The sequence below is a fragment of the Lissotriton helveticus genome, chromosome 2_1, assembly GCF_964261635.1.
Source record: "Lissotriton helveticus chromosome 2_1, aLisHel1.1, whole genome shotgun sequence".
In the NCBI taxonomy this organism is placed as follows: Eukaryota; Metazoa; Chordata; class Amphibia; order Caudata; family Salamandridae; genus Lissotriton; species Lissotriton helveticus.
In genome coordinates, this window is record NC_136059.1 from 1,731,888,847 (window position 1) to 1,731,907,462 (window position 18,616).

Consider the following 18,616-nt stretch of genomic DNA (forward strand, 5'->3'; position numbering starts at 1 on the left):
TATTTTTGTAGTTAGTTAAATAAGTATATAAACTCGATATTTTTGTAGTCGATAATTAGTCAACGATATTTTGGCAACTCGATATTTTGGCCATCGATAATATTTCAGTGATCCATGTAGTTGAAGGTCAGCTCCTCTGGTGGCGGCACTGATGTGCTTTTTGCATGGAGAGAGTATTATCCAAGATTATTCTGAGGGATTTAGTTTGAACAATGATGTGGGGGGTTGGGGCACAGTACAAGGCAAAAAGATGTGAAAGCCAGTCTTTGATATTAGGGGCGAAACTGGGTGGTGAAATCAATAGGAATTCTGTATTCAGGGCATTGAGTTTGAGGTGGTTACGAGTCAGCCAATGTTGCCTTTTTTGTCAAGGTGTTATTAAGGGTGCTGATGTCCTCAGGAGAGGTCATTTTCATGTAGAGTTGAGTATCATCTGAATACATGTGATAGGAGATCTGAAAGAGTTTGAGGAATTCGGTCAAAGGCACCATGTATAGGTTGAACAATGTTGGGGAGAGAGAGGAACCTTGGGAGAAGCCTAGTGAAACTGGTGACTGATTGGAAAGTGCCAGATGGATTAGGAAGCATTGAGATCTATTGTGAAGGAAGGAGGAGAACCATTTAAAAAAGATACCGGAGAGACCCATCCTGTGTGCTAATAGGTTGAAGAGGGTTTCATGATTCACAGTGTGGAACGCCGCAGATAGATCGAGTAGGATTAGTAAGCAAGATTAATTCTGCTCGATTGAGCATAGCACATCGGCAACAGTGTGGACTAGGGCTGTTTCAGTGCTATGACCCGGTCTGAAACCGGATTGGCATTGGTCCAGGAGATGAAATTGCTCCATGTGATTGTGAAGGTGTATGTGCACACATTTTTCCAGGTGTTTAGCCAAGTTGGAATGTTGGAGATAGGGCTTATTTGTTGGGGTCAGACTGGTCATCACTGAGTTTTTTTAGGATAGGAGTAACCTGTCTGCTTTTTTGGCAATCAGGTATGGAGCTTTGTGTCAGTGTAGCATTGATAATCTTAGTCCATAAGGGAGCAGGAGGTGTCTGGACTCATTGAGGAGTTTGGAGGGAAGGGGATCTTTGAAGTGGTTGGAGTATTTCGGAAATGTTAGAAACTTTGAGAAATCACTTTCACTGATGGTTCTGAAGCTTGACCAGGCGGTATTGTTTTTAGGTTTGTGGGCAGAGGTTATCGGGCCTTCTTCCGGAACATGAATGGAGTGAAGGGGGGTTGTACACAGTAAGAGTTTCAAAGCGTTATGGATCTCAGTGTTGAATAGCATGGTTTTCTCGGCATAGGAGGAGGCAAAATGTTCCCAGTTAGGTATGGTATTGATGTCAGAGGAGGGGGAATTGCTTTCCTTGTTTGTTTCGTTTTTGACAATTTCGAACAGTTTTTTTAGTTCAATTGTTGTTTCAAGTTGATTTTGAAAGAATGCTGCTTTGGAGTTTTAAATGTGCTTGTTGTAGGAGCTCCGTCTTTTTTCATAGAAGTTATGGCATACCAGAACCACGGATGGCACACGCCTTGATCATAAAGGTGAAAGTAACATGTAGATGAGAAAATGTTAACCCTTTAAATGTACATAAACTATTTCTGATTCAGGGTTCGAACACAAGGTCTCCTTCAGAAGGTGTTTCTTAGGTTTTAGTTGAGAAAGAGGGCGTGTTTCATTGTTTCGGTCAATGCTCAGAACCCAGCTGCACGCCATATACTAAATGTGTGGTTTTCAAGAGATGTATATAATGCAATCTTTAGAATCTAAGGGGCAGATTTACAATAACTGGCGCATCCCCAGGGATGCGCCAGTTATTGTGCGCCGCAGCTCCGCCACCCATGGTGCGCCGCATTTACACTGCGGCGCACCATGGGGCAAAAAACGGCACACATGCGTGACGCATCTGTGCAGTAAAGGCGGCGCAATGCTGGCGTTGCGTCGCAAGCGTGACGCAGCTCCAGCAATGCCCTGGGGGGCCCTATCTGTCTAATGCTGCATCAAGCCTTACGCCTGCTTCAAGCAGGCGCAGGGTTTTGACGCAGCATTGGCCTAAAAGTGCCTGCGTGAAATTTTGTAGATTTCACGCAGATACTTTTGCGAGGCGCACCTGCCCCGGAACGCCCACCCTACGCCGGAACGCCCACATGTGGCGCAGGACTTTACAACGTGACGCATCTGCCTAGATGCATCACGTTGTAAATGGGTCGCAGGGATGCACCACGTTTACGCCGCTGTTGCTTGACGCATCGGCGGCGTAAACGTGGCACAAGTCCGACATAAATCTGCCCCTAAATGTACATACCACAGGCATTTTTAGGAGGGACTGTGACAGGTAACTTTAGTACAACTACGTTTGTCGTGTTGGATTATGAAGGGAGATAGCTTTAAAAACAAAGGGGCATATTACCAACGTTAAGTGATATTTATCGCTAACGATGCTTAGCAACAAATTTTTTAACGCTAAGCATCGTCAGAAATTATCGCAGATAAACCTTGCTATTATCAATGTTTATCGCAAATGCGATAAAAAACGGCTGCAATGCATGAATATCGCTGAAAAGTCAGCGATATTCATGCATTACCGAGCTAATGCTCTTAGCCATGTTATCCACCTCCCATTGGATAACATGGCTAAGAAATGCTCAGGGCAGGTGTTAGCTTTTGGAGATATTCGCGCTTAGCGCGAATATCTCCAAAAGTTGGTAATAGGAGATAGCGATGTTAGCGACTGTTTCCAGTCGCTAACATCTTGGCACGCCCACTTTGCATGTCATTAGTGATAAATATCACTGACATGCAAAGTGGGGCCCAAGATGGTCGCTATCTCCTACTTGCTGTCGCTAACTGGTGTTAGCGACAGCTAGGTAATAGGGAGATAATTTTATCTCCTCTTTCTTGGCTTTTAAAGCCAAAAAAAGCGGAGATAAACCCCCTTGATAATATGCCCCAAAGATAGCAGAGCGAGAGTGTGCAATGAGCGCGCCAAGTGTTTCCTGCAGAGTAGAGGTGTATGATGTATAAGAAAAAGGACATACCATCTACAATTGTCTGATGAATAGCTTCAGTTTTGAGGTCGTCATAGCATGACACTTCGAAGCCCTGCTCCGAAAGACTGTGGAGGAAAAATACAGATATGTTAATTTACAATTACTTAAAACTAGACATTTCTTGTGTGTCCCTAGCTAAGGTTTTAAGCAGTAACTGAATGGTTTTTTTAATGAATGCAAATTAGATTACAGTAGTGTAGGATCCAAGATCACACTTGCTTAATATGTTACGGTGCTCACTTTACTAAAAGCAGCAGAAAACCATAAGGGTGAATGTATGGGTACCATCATACGATATGCTGCTGCTAGTCATTACCTAAAGGCAATGGTGTCTGGCAGAGTGCTCCGCTGTTGGTTAAACTCAGCTAGGAGACAACACCACAGGATTTCTCCTCCCTTAGCAGCCTCGTGTACAATGGGCATGCCACATACAAAACAGGTCCACTCCCTTCCATAATGTACGGTTCAACACCTTTTAGTACAACAATGCCGATGGTGGAAGAGGTAACACCTCCCAGAAAAAGACAGTGACAAGGAGTGACAAAGCGTTTATAATTTAATATATATTCCATTAAAAATGTTTTTTCTTTCTTTATATATAACTCATCAATGAGAAACATACATGATAAACACAATAGGACATACCCCACAAAAGAATTCAAAACAGACAAATTCATCAGTCTTTAAAACAATCATCTCACATGTTATGGTACAGCACAGTTATGAGCTGAATACATTTCACACAAGGAGGAATTTTACTTTTCCCGTGGAGACAAAACAGAAAAAAGCTCTGAAGTGCAATGTCAGTACTAGACCACGGAGCTGCATTTACACTGCAAAAATGCTACTGCGTGGTCAATATATAAATTCCGTAAAGTATGCCATAAACACTACAAGGCACAGAGCACTTTCACAACTTTGCAGATCTTCTCCTGGAAAACATTTGAGAATGTCATGAACGCCAGGGAAGTAAATATATAACTTTTTCTGTGAAAATGGAACCATCGTGTATTGATAATTCCCAAAAGAAACAGGAGGCAGGGGGCTGGTTGGTGTCGGCAAGGGTAATTTTAATTTTGGTGAAAATTTCCATTAAAAGAAAAATATCATATGTGAGTATGTTGTTGTTTTGGGGCAGTTTTAGAAACAGCAGTTTATACTAAAGTCTTGTCTGTGTCTAACTTTCGATAACATATTGACACAAAGGGCCTTATTTATGAAGGCCTTGCGCCGCCGATGCGCCACTTTTAAAATGGGAAAAAGTGACGCACCGGCGGCGCAAGGCCTTCATAAATAAGGCCCAAAATCTTTTGAGGAGATTGTAAATCATTTTGACCATGTGCACGGCAAGGACAGGCTCAAACATCTATCCTGAACTGCGCCCATCTGCGTCCCGGAAGTGGCCAGGGCCAGTTACTCTGCTCGTTGGCCAACTGTTACATCAGATAGGGTGTGTTATACAAGTAAGGTACTTTGGTCACTACGCTCACCAGCATGTAACTCTTCGCTGGTTAAACTTGCTGTTTGGTCAGGACAATATCTGCACTGTGTGTGGCTTCAGGTTGTGCTCAGACTCTCCCATATCTGGTCAAATTCCTGCTTTCTCATCCAGGCCGCCACCAATTTTGGCGGCTCTGATTAATGCACGGTCTTTAAAGAAACACCACTTAGATGTTTTCGAGCTCCTCTCTGATAAACCTGTGGACTTACTGTTTATTACAGAAACTTGGCTGGATTATACATCGGACCCGATTGTCACACTGGCCACCCCTGAGGGCTATAAGATCGCCAGAGCAGACCGCCTTGAGGAGAGGAGTGGCTATTATGTACAGGGACAAATGGGACCTCCTTAGGGGAGACACTAATGCATGGGGTGATTGCAAAGCTTTGGACTTTAGTATCAGGTTTTCTGCCCATTTTATGTTAAAAGGCGTTCTGATTTATAGACCCCCTGGCCCTGCCAGGTCCTTTCTACTATCATAGGGTGATGCAGTGACTTTGCGGGTGCCTTGATTCTTCCAGTATATGGTTCCTGGGGGATCTAAATAATCATCTTGACCAGTCTGACTCTAATGACTCCCTTGCTTTCTGCGACTTTCTTCAGCTTGCGCAACTTTCTCAATGAGTCAATCTCCCTAAACATCAAGGGGGCCATATTCTTGAACCAATTTGCTCCAACGTCTCAATCGCGGTTGAAGACCCTCTTCCAGTCTTCTGGTCAGACCACTGCCTCACTTACTTCTCCTTGGAGGTGGCCCTGGCCTGTCCTTCGGGCCTCTGCTACCCCAAACCTGCTTTAAAAAAAAATAGAACCCTCCAAACTCTCCTCGGCTTTGTTGGCTTCTAGATTGCCCTCCCTCCGGATCTTGACTGGAGCCTGGCGGGATTCTCAAACTTGTTATCCAACTCCATGAATTTGCTAGCCATACCAATTTCGTCCAGGTTCTCTAGGGAATTGCCTTCCAAGGCCTGGTTTACCCCGGACTTGTCCGCTCTTAAGCAGGTATGCAAAAAATGTGAACGTGCCCTGGTGCCGTAGTGAGTACTGCCCCCTGGCTAAGGGTAATCTCAGGGCCAGGCAAAAAACCTACCATGCCACGATAACACAGGCTAAGAATCATTATTATGCAGCCTGCATTGAACAGGCACATAACAACTCCAAGGAGATTCTTGCTTTAGTCCAGCGTTTTACGTCCCCGTCAGCACAATTGAGCTCACTCCAGGCCACAGAGGGCTGGTGCAATACTTAGTCCAATTTCTTCATGGATAAAATCCGCACGATTCAGGCGGCTTTTAAGCCCGCCCTGGACCTCATTTTGACCCTGTTCTGGGTGTCCCTATGCCTGTTACTCCCAGGCACTTTCTGCATGCTTTCTCTTCAGGGGATCTGCCTAGCTCTCTTAAAATCTTGAAGGGCTTGAAATCGGGCTCGCCCGCTGACCCCTGCATGGCTAGATTGCTAGCCGCAGAGATTATTATACCATCATAAATGCCTCCCTTCTTGAGGCCCGTGTACCAGAGGCCTGGAAGCAGGCAAAAAGTCCTCCCCCTTCTGAAAAAGCCTACCCTTGACCCTTTGATCCCAGGGAATTACCGCCCCATCTTCCTCCTGCCCAGTCTAGCTAAAGTCTGTGACAAGGGGGTGACCAGACAACTTACGGAGTTTGTGGAAGGGTCAGATGTCCTGCATCCAGCACAGTCAGGTGTTGCTCATCTTATAGCACAGAGACAGCACTGGTGGAGGTTTCAGAGGCCATTCGTCAGTGTCTAGATGCCGGTGGGAGAGCAGCCTTAGTAAGGCTCGACCTATCAGCGGCATTCGACATAGTCCCACATTCACTGCTGCTTGCCCGGCTTACTCAGATTGGTGTCCAAGGCTCTGCCTGGGACTGGCTGAGGTCCTTCTTGGAAGTGCGGGTTCAACAGGTCTCGCTGCAGCCGGCCGCATCAGCCCCACAGCTGGTCACCCCAGGAATATGGCAGGGGTCTTCCCTTAGCCCCCTTCTTTTTAACATCTATGTCACTCCTCTGCTCTACTTGGCAGAGGAATTGGGGGTTAAGGTGATTGCCTACGCAGATGTCATCCACCTTCTGTTCACCTGGTAAAAGGATGAGAATTCTGCTTTCATTGTTCAGCACTGCTTGTCTTCGGTTCTTGAGTGGCTTGCTGCCGCTCAACTCAAATGTAACGAAAACAAGTCAGAGATTCTCCTCTATCGTAAAGTCCCTCTGGCTTCAGAGATAAGATCTGGCCTCCTGGGTTCCCCTTACCAACTTCCAATGGAAAATCCACGAAGAACCTGGGAGTGTGATTTGAGGATAACCTTTCTTTTTCCGCCTGGGTAAAGAAACTTTCAGGCAGCTGCTTTGGCCTCCTTAAAAACACTAAGGAGCTTTCTTCCTCTTCTCCTTAGGCCCGCTAAAGAGACGGTCATCCATGCCTTGATCCTCTCCCGTTTGGATTATGCCAAAGCTTTGTATGTGGGCCTCCCGGGATACTCTATGAATAGACTCCAGGTCATCCAGAATGCGGCCGCCAGGTTTCTTCTTGAAATCGCCAAGAGGAGTAGCGTGCGTGAACATTTCCGCTCACTCCACTGGCTTCTCGTGGCTGATCGGGTCAAATTCAAATCCCTTGTTATTGCCCATCATGCCTTCCATGGTCATGGTCCTGCCTACTTGCAGAAGCAGTTTTCCTTTTATGTCCCATCGAGACAACTACGTTCATCAGCATTTCTTTTAGCTAAAGTGCCCCGCTTAATTCGCCATAAGATGGGCGGCTGCTCCCTGGCCATGAAGGCTGCCCAGGCATGGAAGCCCTTCCGTTTCTATTGCACAATACCCAAGACCCGTTGGCCTTTAAGAAATTTCTAAAAACTTATCTCTTCCCCTAGTGACAGCTCGGTGACTCCTCTTGGACTCGCGCCGGGACACTCCTTGGAGTAGCTGTGCACGTTATAAGAGTATATAAAATAACATAACATAACAAGAACGTAATCGCGCCAAGAGACTGTACGGCGAACGTGCGCTGTGTAAATTACCTATAACATAACATAAGATAACAGAACAGAACCTAACATGTATTTATTCTGTATAACCGTGCAGTTTGAGCAGGAAAAGCTGCATCCTGCCTGATAAAGGCATGTAATGCTAAGCCATTAAAGTGAGTGAGTAATTGCTTTTCTGTCAATATTCAGTTTTAACAGCTTCACAGCATTTCGCTGGGGAGTAAGACAAACAGACACAGCAAGAATGACGGACGGGAGAAGTCATCAGGGGCGGGGCAAAGGAGGAACAAAGCAATGTATGCAAACATTTCCTGTTGAACGGCAATTTCTGCAGTAGTTCTTCTCTGTACAGAAGAAGGAGAATACAAGTAAAACATCTTAATTATTCTATCCATCAAACAGTGGTGGCTTGGACCCTGTGTATCCTTTTTGACATCATAAGCATGAAGTTCTGTAGCATTTTGTTTCTTTTTAGGGTCGGTTCTCTAAGGTAAGATGATTCTAGACTGCAACCAGAGCAACTGGATGCCTTCCAACTGTACAAGCATCAAATGCAACCTCTTGTCAGGGGAAAGGAGGGTGGGTAAATGTCCCTTTGCTAGGGAGGCAAATATCCTCGCAAAAAGCACTGGTTATGTATGGTCTCTTAGCTCCAACTCTTTTATTTTGGGGGGCTGGTACCACGGGCAAATATGGCAGTGGTCCATGATAGAAGGCACTGAAGCAAACCAAATCACTGTATCCTTTCGCAATCAATTCCTGTCCTCTGGCCTTCCCAATACCTGCAAACGAGTCCTGCCTTTGCTAAGCATGGTAATGCCGCCCTATGTGATTACAGTGGCATCTTAAGGATTTGTGGGGTCCTGGGTAAGATATATTTTCGAGTCCCCTGTTGGGAGAAACTTTGAATTTATGACCCCTTGTTGGCTCAGTCAAGCCCTCGTGATGTCGAACAATTTTAAATTGCATACGAAACTTTCTAAAAAGGGTGCATGAAAAAACCCGACGTTAGCTTAAGCTGCCTGGTGTCTCCCAATCCAAGAGTCCCCAAAGAAAGCTTGAACAAGCCATTTCTTTTTTAGTTAGAACCAAGATTTGTTACACGCAACAACATTTTATGTGGAATTCAGTCTAACTACCTTGTTACTTGCATTGTAGGAAAAACATGCTAACAGTGGCTTGTTAGATGCATAATAAAAAAGTAAGATATATATACATATATACATATACATGTATATATACATGTATATATATATATATATATGAGGTACGTGAAGCTCCTGCTACGCAATGAACAAAACAGCAAAACTGTCAGGCAGCAAACAGGAACAGCGAGACCCAGAGAAGGTGCAAATGTTTTTATTGAAATTTAGCCCAGCACCAGTCCGCCATGACGCGTTTCGGCTAAAGATAGCCTTGATCACATGACAAGCATCACGAGGGCTGATCACCCTTTTAAAGTGCAAGCAGTGCCATCACATGTGATAGGAATAGAAAACATACTATTGAAGTTTCCATGTTGTTACATTTTCCATATTTCGACATAAATGTCAGAATTGCACATAATTACAAATCAATAATAGTCACAGCATGTTGGGTATATAAAAAATTAATTATTTAACCAAAACTGTGCTATCCTTAACCACTAGATATATAATTGATAGAGCCAACATGGCAACGGCTACATCCAACTTTTAAAATATTATAAAAGTTAAAAGCCACTTAAATAGTTATATACAATAAAATATAATATAACCAATAAAACTACCAAACTCTGTATAAATCATATTGCAAATTAAGACTACGTTGTCATGAGCTCCTAATTGCTTCAAATCACGCCCAAGTGGGCTACTAGTTTTAAGGACCAGTTGTAATTGATGTACATGTGCAAAAAAATAAATGTTTGTATACATATAGTGATGGCAATATAAAGTGCTCCCAAAGTTGTGATAACAATATCAAATTGCTAGTGAATTAAAATGGTCATGGAGAGTTACAGGGACATATTTTCACATTGAAATAGAATTTCATGAGTCACATATCAAATAGTAAAGATTAGAACCACCAGTACAGGTACACGGTATGAACAAAGGAAGCAATGCTACAACAATTGAATAGTATGAGGTAAATGCAATAGTACTTAGAGATAAGTGTGGCAATCCTCCCCAATATTAAGACCTTGCGGTGCCTTGGTGTCTAATAGTATAATGTAGCGAGTCTCCAATTTTCGCAAGAGAGACTCCCTATCACCACCTCTCCTCTGGGGAGGAACACAATCTATCACAAAGTACTTGAGTAAGGAAGCATTCCTTCCATGATTGCTATCAAAGTGCCTGGCTACAGGATATGTCACATCTGCATGGGTGATTGCTCGCAGATGTTGTAATATTCGCTTATGCACTTGCGGTCGGGTACTTCCCACATACCTTAACCCGCATGGGCATTCCAGGACGTAAACTGCAAACTCAGATTTGCAGTTTAGTTTCTGTTTGATTTTGATAGGAATGGGAGAAAGAGGAGTAGTAACCTCTGTTTTGCTTATACCTTGTTTACATGCTTTGCATATAGAACACCTCAAAAATCCTTTGCTTCCACCAAGCCATGACGGTACTGCTACCTCGGGGCTGCTAGACACAAGACTATCCTGCATGGCCCGGGCCTTACGATAGGTAATGCTAGGTTGTTTACCAATGAGGGGACCAATGACGGGGTCACTGGAGACTAGGAACCAATTGTCCTTGACTATTTTATGAATACTTTTATGTTGGCTATTGTATGTCATAATTAGTCTTGTTTCCTCGACCGCCCTAGTTGGAATTTCTGGTCGAACACTTCCTGAGCCCAGGAGTGTAGTTCTATCAATCTTGTTTGCCCTCACGACAGCATTATCTATAACTTCTGATCTATAGCCTCGTTCCATAAATCGCGCCTTACACAGGGATTGTGCCATCCAGCAATCTTTGTCACTGCTGCAAATCCTCCGAATTCGCAGCATCTCCCCATACGGGATGCTGCGAATCAGATGGGCAGGATGCTGACTATCTGCATGCAGCAGTGTATTCCCTGCCGTCGGCTTACGATGGAGTTTAGTCTGTAACTTGTCTGCCTGTACAAAGACCTCCACATCTAGAAAGACAACAGACGATCTGCTGCTATATATATATATATATATACATAAACATAGTGCTTGAAACTGTCGCATTAGTTACCGAATATTTGTAATGACAAATATATCCCCTTTTACTCCTGGAGTTCTTGCTTCAGCACTGCTCTGATAATTTTCACCATTCCATTAGTTAAATTCTCTTCCACTTGCTGCTCTTCTCCTCTTTATATCTGTGCTCTTCCCTGGCTAGACAGTTACCTGGGCCCTACTAAGAGAGATGAGACTGCTCAGAATACAAGAGATAGACAGTGACATAAAGAGAACAGTAGCAAGAGACGTGAAGTAGAGGAAGAAGGAGATAAAGATAGAGATGATGTAGAAAGATATGTGAGGTAGGGATAAATGTAAAGTAAACAGAGAAAGGTTAGGTAGATAGAATAAAAGATAAGGCACGGTAGCAAGAGGAAGGTGAGGGTAGAAGGCAAGGCAGAGAAATAGGTAAGGTTTTAGAGAGTTGTAAAGAGGCGGAGAGATGGAAATATAGAGGCAGAGGAGTAAACTATTCTAAAGGGTAAGGTAGTGAGAGGGGTAATTTAGGAACTGGTGAATTAGAAAGACGTAAAGGCAGTGAGAGGGCGATGTAGACAGATGAACTTAAAGAAAAACAAAAACTGAATGGTAGAGAGAGAGCAAAATGACCAGAGGTATAGAAAAATAGGTTGGGTAAAGAGAGTAGTGGGGAAGGGAGAAAGGCAGACAGAAGGGAAGAAAGAGAAATGTGGTGTAGAGCGAAAAAGTGGAAGCAGCGAGAAGAAGGTGAAATAGAGAAAAAGAGGTAACATTTATACAAAGTTAGACAGTTTTGTGCTAGGAAAAAGTGAAATGTTGGTGAGGAAGAGAGATCTATAACGAAATAGGTTGAGGCAGACAGTTGGGATGGGAGGGTGAGTTGAAATGAAGATGGAGGAAAAGACAAAGATATGTGTTTGTGTTTATGGGACAAGCAGAGGAGTTGTTGACACAGAAAAAGGGGTAGAGGTAGACAAATAGAGGTAAACAGAAAGGAGCGAGATATTTAGAGCAGTGAAGGAAAGGGAACAGAGGTGATATGAGGGAACAAGGAGGTGTGGAAATGAGAGGTTAGGTAGCAAGAGGAAGAGTGATGGGGTGTACAGGGGGGAGAAAGTGAGGGAGATGTGAGCTAGAGAGAGAAACCAGATAGAGCAGTAAAGGTGGGGCTCCTGCCAGCTTTCCTGTGCATTTTCTAGGGCCCTGAAGAACGTGGTTCACATCTGAGCTACTCTGAAACGCGTGTCGGCGCAAATTTCCACCTGGATGCTCATCCCGGGTCTATACTGAAAGAGAATATGTTGAATTTATAATTGCATGAATGTCTCATAAATAAATATATTTACATGAATATAGATATTTATTGTAATGCTGAGTTGGGCAATGTGATTGTTCTGAGTTATTCATGGGACATTTTGATGAACATTTTATATCATGAGTCGGAGGGATATTAAGTCGTATTTTTGAATATGTTAGAGTATGAATGGGATAGAGAGTTTATGGTATGGCAGATGTCAGTATGGATGTGATTTTTTAACCTGGGTGGGATGTTCTGTTTTTTTCTTCTTTTTCTTCTGTTTAGCTTTAAATCATTTTGAGTTGTACATCTCCCTTTGACTCATTGAATTGGAAGATGCCATGTCTTTCATTAAGCATTCTGTAATACGATGAGTGAAAGAATTGTAAATATTTTCACAATAAATGAGTTATTCAGAATGTCTGACTCATGAATCTATTTGTACCAAATAAATAAGTGGTGTTTTCCTCTTAGATATAGTTTGGAGTTACACCCAAGCAATTGTTGTGGAGTTGACTATCTTGTTTTCCTTTTTTGTTTCTTCCCCTGGTATTGCTTTCTCCATATTCTGTATTACAGGAGCCCTCTTCTGTTGAGTAGGGGAAGCATTTTCCACCACAACATTGCCTTTAGATGAAAGGCCAGCAATTAGGTTATCTACCGCCAGAAATTCATCCGCAAATGTTGCCACAGGGTAGGTTCTGGCTAACAAAAAGAGAGAATGGTGAGTGTTGGACTTTGTCCTTTTTTTGTAGGGTCATCCCTGAACTTTTTGCCTTCCTCCTGTATTTTGTCTAATCTGTTTTTGTTGGTTTTAGGACTCAGGGCACTGCTGATCAGAGCTAAAGTGCATATGCTCTCCCTATTATAAATTAATGTATGAATTAGTGATTCCATGATTGGCTGGTTTGGTTTACCTGTCAGACCCTAGTACAGTGCACCAGGAGTGCCCAGGGCTGTTAATCCAAATGCTGCTAGTGGGCTTGCACCACTGGTTGTGCCACCCACAGAAGCAGCCTGTAAAAGTGTGTCTAAGGCCTGTCATTGCAGAACCTGTGTGCAGTCTGGTACTGCCATGCTGACTGGGCAAGTGCACCCACTTCCACTCCCTAAACCTCCCCTTTTCTTCATGTCAGACACCCCAATGGTAGGGCCAAGGGCAGAGAGTATTGTAAGTATAAGGTAGGGCAAGCCCTGGTGTGTGTGGCATGTCCTAATAGTGAATTACAGTCATTTTCGTTTTTCACTATTGCAAGGCTACCTGTTCTCTATAGGCCAGAATGGGCAGTTAGATTATTACCTCTTATAATCCTACCTGACTCAGGGAACATGGTAGAAATTTCGAGTTTAGTATGCCTGAACTCCGAATGATAAAATACATCTTTTAGTGAAGATGATTTTACCATTCTGTGTTTGAATATACAGTTTTAGAAAGTAGGTATTTTCTTGGCGAACTATCCAAGCCTGCCCTTCTAGGTTGTGTATTCCTTGTCTTGTGTTTTTGAGTGACAGGGCTGGGGGATTCAAAGAGACAGAATGAGTCAGCCCTGTGGTGAATAGAGAGATCTGCATCTAGATGGGTGGGAGGAGTTGCACATCGGACCTGAATAGAGCTGTGCCTGCCTTTCACAATGCCGGCTCCAGCCCCTTGGGTGCGGCTGATGTCTCTGCCTGGCACAGTGAAAGAAGAGAAGGAATCTTGTCAACAAAGTACTCCAGGGCTGTGCTTTCCCTCCACAATGCTGGATCCACCTCCTGTAGGGGCGTCTGATGTTTCTGCTCTGCACTGTGAAAGGAAAGAAGGAGTCATGTAAACAGAGTGCTCCAGAACTGGTTTGGACTGGGCAAAGGCCCCTCTGTCCTTAGAGGACAAAGGATTTTGGGGTATAAATATTGGGACCCTGATCCCAAGAAATTAGATCACTTTTGGACAAACAAGAAGAAACCTTTACTGGGGAGAGGAACCTAAAGAAACTGAGGGGAGACTATCCCTAAGCTGAAGTGCTGCTTGGGGGATTGGCCTGCAGTGGTTGCCTGACTGCCAAAGGAAGGAGAAAGGAACTTTGTGTACTTTGCTTTCAACCTGTGAAGGATCTCCAAGGGCTTGGAACAGAGCTTGCCTCCTGCTGAAGACTCAGGGACAACCGACTTCAACCCCAGCTCCCCAGAGTTCCTTGGGAAGTGCCTGCTGCTGTTTTGGGCCTTCTGAGGGACTGCGTGTCGCAAGGAGCTGGAAGCGCGACTCAAGAGGAAGAAGCGTGTCGCCATTGCTGCTGCTGCTGTCGCATCTTGGATGTCGCAGCAGTAGCTGTCATATTGCACCGCATCGAGAGAAGCGTCTTGCAACAAAGAGGAAGTGTGCCGCCGTAGCTGCAGCTGCCGTCGCATCTTGGATGTAGCCGCTTTAGCTGTCGTATTGCACCACATCAAGAGAAGTGTCTCACATCGAGGAAGAAGAGTGTCGCCGTTGCTGCTGCTGCTGTCGCATCATGGATGTCGCCGCTGTAGCCATCGTATTTTGCCGCATCAAGACAAGCGCCTTGCATCACGGAGAAGCGCGCCGCCATCGGAGCCGCAGCCGTCGCATCTTGGATGTAGTTGTCGCATTGTGCGGAAGTCTCTCGCAACGTCGAGCAGATTATATGCTCTGGTAGTGTCTGACAGTTTTCCTGCATACAGGGCATGTTTCAAGGTTGCATCATATGGTTCTAGGTTGCCTTCTGTACTGATGGAGGTGGGTTGATGAGTCCCCTGTGGGTGATGGGCTGAGTCCCACACCCACTGCCCATATGCTCGAGCTGAGGGTGGTATAGCAAGAGTGATCTGTGTGTAGGCCGCTTGCTAGTGGAGCCAAGCGAGCTACCGCCTGCTGAAGGGCGGAGTTGCACTATTGTGTTTCCAACTGTGTGTTTATATCCTGGCATAGGTAAAAGTTCTGCTCAGCCACCTCCTACTTTTAGGAGGCTAGTAGCTCTCTGATGCACCCCACAGGGGAGTTCCTCAGTGGATACAAGCTGTTGGTTTTCCATCTTGGGGTATTTTCTTTCAGGGCGGGGATGGCTTTAGCAAGTTGGGATCGCTGAAGTGGGTGGGGGGTGGGGGTGGGGTGGAGGGGGAGCTGGAACGGCACTCACTCATAGCTTGACATTGAACCCTGGAAATGCACTGTTGCACTCAAATGTCTGGTTGATTCTTATAGGTATTTAACTGCAGGGTACAGGTGGTAACTTAAAGCTTGTCACATGTTATGTTATGTTATGTTATGTTAGTAGGGTACTTTTATAGCGCACGGCTACTCCGAAGAGTGTCCCGGCGCTAAAGACCGTCACCGACCCAGAGTGGAAGGCAGAAAGGGAGGGGAACTGAGAGCAGAATGAGAAGAATCACTGCGTGAACAGCAAGGTCTTCAGATCCTTCCTGAAGGTCAGGAGATTGGTGTTGGATCTGAGAGACAGCGGAAGAGCGTTCCATAACCGGGGGGCAAGATGTTTAAAAGACAAACCCCCGCAGCGCGCCCGTCGGATCACCGGGTTGACGGCCCTGGCCTGGGTGGCAGAACGCAAAGATGTAGAAGGTAAATAGAAACTGATGCGCTTCCGAAGATAACAAGGGCCAGTACCGTGAAGGGCTTTAAAGGCGATGGTTAGGGCCTTAAAGGTGATTCGCTTCTTGATGGGCAGCCAGTGAAGAGTTCTAAGAAGATCGCTGGCCCTGGCTCTCCTGGAAAGTCCGAAAATAGCCCGGGCTGCGGAGTTTTGCACTACCTGAAGACGCGCTAACAGGAAGTCCGGGAGGCCTAGATAAAGTATATTAGAATAATCTAGGCGCGAGCCTATCAGGGCCTGAACCGTGAGTCTTCTATGCTCTAAAGAAAGAAGAGGCAAAAACTTCCTCAGCATCTTCAAGATCGCAAAACACCTGCCGGCCAGACCAGCCACCTGAGTTTTAAAAGAGAGGCTGTTATCAATCTGGATGCCCAGATTTTTGGCAACCCCAGAGTCGCTGGTGGGAGGGAACATGGCAGGAGGCCACCACTCCCTCCACCCAGGAACCACAGGGCAGCCAAAAAAAAGTACTTCGGACTTATCGGAGTTGCACTTGAGGCAATTATGACTGAACCAGTCAAAAACTGCCCCAAGGCAGCCCAGAATGGATGTCCCGTCAAAGTCGCAGCCCTTATCGCACGTGAACAGAAGTTGTGTGTCGTCCGCGTACGACACGATCTGGGCTCCACAGCCTTCCGCCAATGCCGCCACAGGAGTCATATAGATGTTAAAAAGCGACGGGCTCAAAATTGAGCCCTGCGGTACTCCGACCTCCAAAGGCGGCATCTCGGCAGAATAGGGGGGGCCCAGACCATTTGCTGGCGGTTCGAGAGGTTATTATTATTATTATTATTATTATTATTATTATGCATTCTTATATAGCGCTCGATTACCCGTAGGCATCTCAGCGCTTGCCTTGGGAACCCGTCCTGGCTTCACCAAGGTTAAAGCCAGGCATCCCGCCGCAGGGAGGCCGTAGTGGAGATTAAGCAGGCTAATGCCCAGAGCTGCAGAGTGTGAACCCGTGATTCGAGTAGGCACCGAAACAAGAATTATCGAGTCCGTGGATATTTGGGCTCAAGACCCTGCCGCGTCGGGAATTGAACCCTGGTCCCGGGTCTGACCTCTGCTTCAGGGTCTGCCTCCTCTAACCAGTGAGCCACACTTCTCCACAAGTGTGAGAGAGGTAAGACCTAAACCACCGAAACACCGTCCCCCTTAGACCAATCTCCCAGAGTCTAGAGAGGAGACGGTCATGGGGGACGGTGTCGAAAGCCGCGGAGAGGTCCAGCATGACCAAATGGCCCTGCCTCCTCTGTCCAAGGTTTCTTTAATGGCCTCGGTGACCTCGAGCAATGCTGTTTCCGTGCTCAGATTGGAGCGGAAACCGGACTGCGACTTATGGAGTATACCATTCGTCTCGAGAAAGTGGGACAGAGTGGCATGAACGTGCTTCTCAACCACCTTTGCAAGCGCTGGCAGGAGGGAAATAGGTCTATAATTGGACCACGAACCACGAACATGGAATGTTCGTGGCTTAAACAACCTCAAGAAAATCTGTTCTGTTCTGGCCCAGCTGGACAGTTTAGATGTCTAGGTAGCATTTCTGCAGGAGATGCACCTTACAAAGACAGCTGAGTGCAGGGTGGGTCTGCGGTGGGCGGGGATCAGGGTTGCCTCCTCCTACACCTCCTACTCTCGTGGGGTGCTGATCCTTATCAAGAAAGGGGTTCCTTTTATGGTCTTTAGTTCTGAAACGACGATTAGGGCGGTGAGGCTATCGTGCATGGTAAGCTTGGTGGTGTGACAGTACTGATAGTTACTGTGTATGGCCCGAATATGGGCAACCACTCTTTTTTTGCGGATGTCGGGCGCCGTATAGCTAGGTTTCCTTCCGCTGAAATTATATGGGGGGGGGGGGGGCATTTTAATACCTGCCTTGACACAAAAGCGGATAGGATGGGCAGCGGGGAGGTGAGACGCAGACAGGCGACCGATGCGCTACTGGGGCTTTTAGACGCTGGGAACTTTTTTGATGTCTGGCGTATGCGTTATCCTGAGGCACGTGAAAGCACTTCCATATCCATGGTACATGGTCCCGCTTGGACTACTGGCTGGTCTCAGAGGCTGTCTGCACATGGGCGGGGTTGATGTCCGACATTTAGCTAAAACTCTCACTGATCACTCGCCAGTGTTGCTTGAACTGTGGGTACCTGGTGGTGTTTACAACAAACCTCACTGACAGATCCAGTCTTTAAGTGCACAATTGGCGAGGCGATTCTCAATTATTGTAAGGAGAATGCTGGCACGGTGGAAAGGACGCGGGTCCTCTGGGATGCAATTAAGGCCACACTACGTGGTGTGTGCATTGGTGCGCAGGCTCAGGTCCTGAAAGACCTACGCAGTAGAATCAATATTCTCCCTGCTGAAATATCCGCATTGGAGCATGACTATGAGCGGAGCTCCGCTCCAGAGAAGCTGGCATGGATTTGTGACTTTGTCTCGGAACACAATGAGACCATATATCAGGAGTTGGCACATAGATCTTATTGAAGCAAGGCCCGTTATTATGGGGAGGGAGTGCTACCCAGCTTTTCCCTGGTGCAGAAACCAGCCGAGCCCAGAGGGCAGGAATGCATCAACAAGTTTCTAGACAAAGACAGAGATGAGCACTTCAGAACCCCAGAGATCAGCAAGGTGGTGCTCGATTTCTATACTGATCTATATCGGGGTCGATCTACGGTGTCAGCTGACTAAATCAACCGCTATTTGGATTACATAACGCTGGGATGGCTATCCACCAATCAGCGTGAATATCCCATGCAGCCCTTTGATGTCGATGATGTAAAACTCGCTCTCATTTACTGAATGGTTCAAAAAGCAATTGGTCCGACCCAACAGAACCACTTTCTTCTAAACTACTAATACCCAGGTTCTGAGGGACACAGGGTTACCCCTTTTTTATTAACCCGACCTGCAAAGCAGCGGGCATTGATGGTCTCCCGAGCTAAAAATTATAAGACCTACGCTGAT

At 45.7% G+C, this 18,616-nt stretch overlaps 1 protein-coding gene across 1 annotated transcript in view; it reads right to left on the minus strand.

Moving 5' to 3' along the window:
• Positions 1-18,616, minus strand: part of CASP6 (caspase 6) — a 215,652-nt gene that overhangs the window by 102,897 nt on the left and 94,139 nt on the right. Inside the window, exon 5 of the mRNA XM_078676677.1 lies at positions 3,047-3,123. Within this exon, the coding sequence (XP_078532803.1) occupies positions 3,047-3,123 (77 nt within the window). The remainder of the gene's footprint in view (positions 1-3,046; positions 3,124-18,616) is intronic.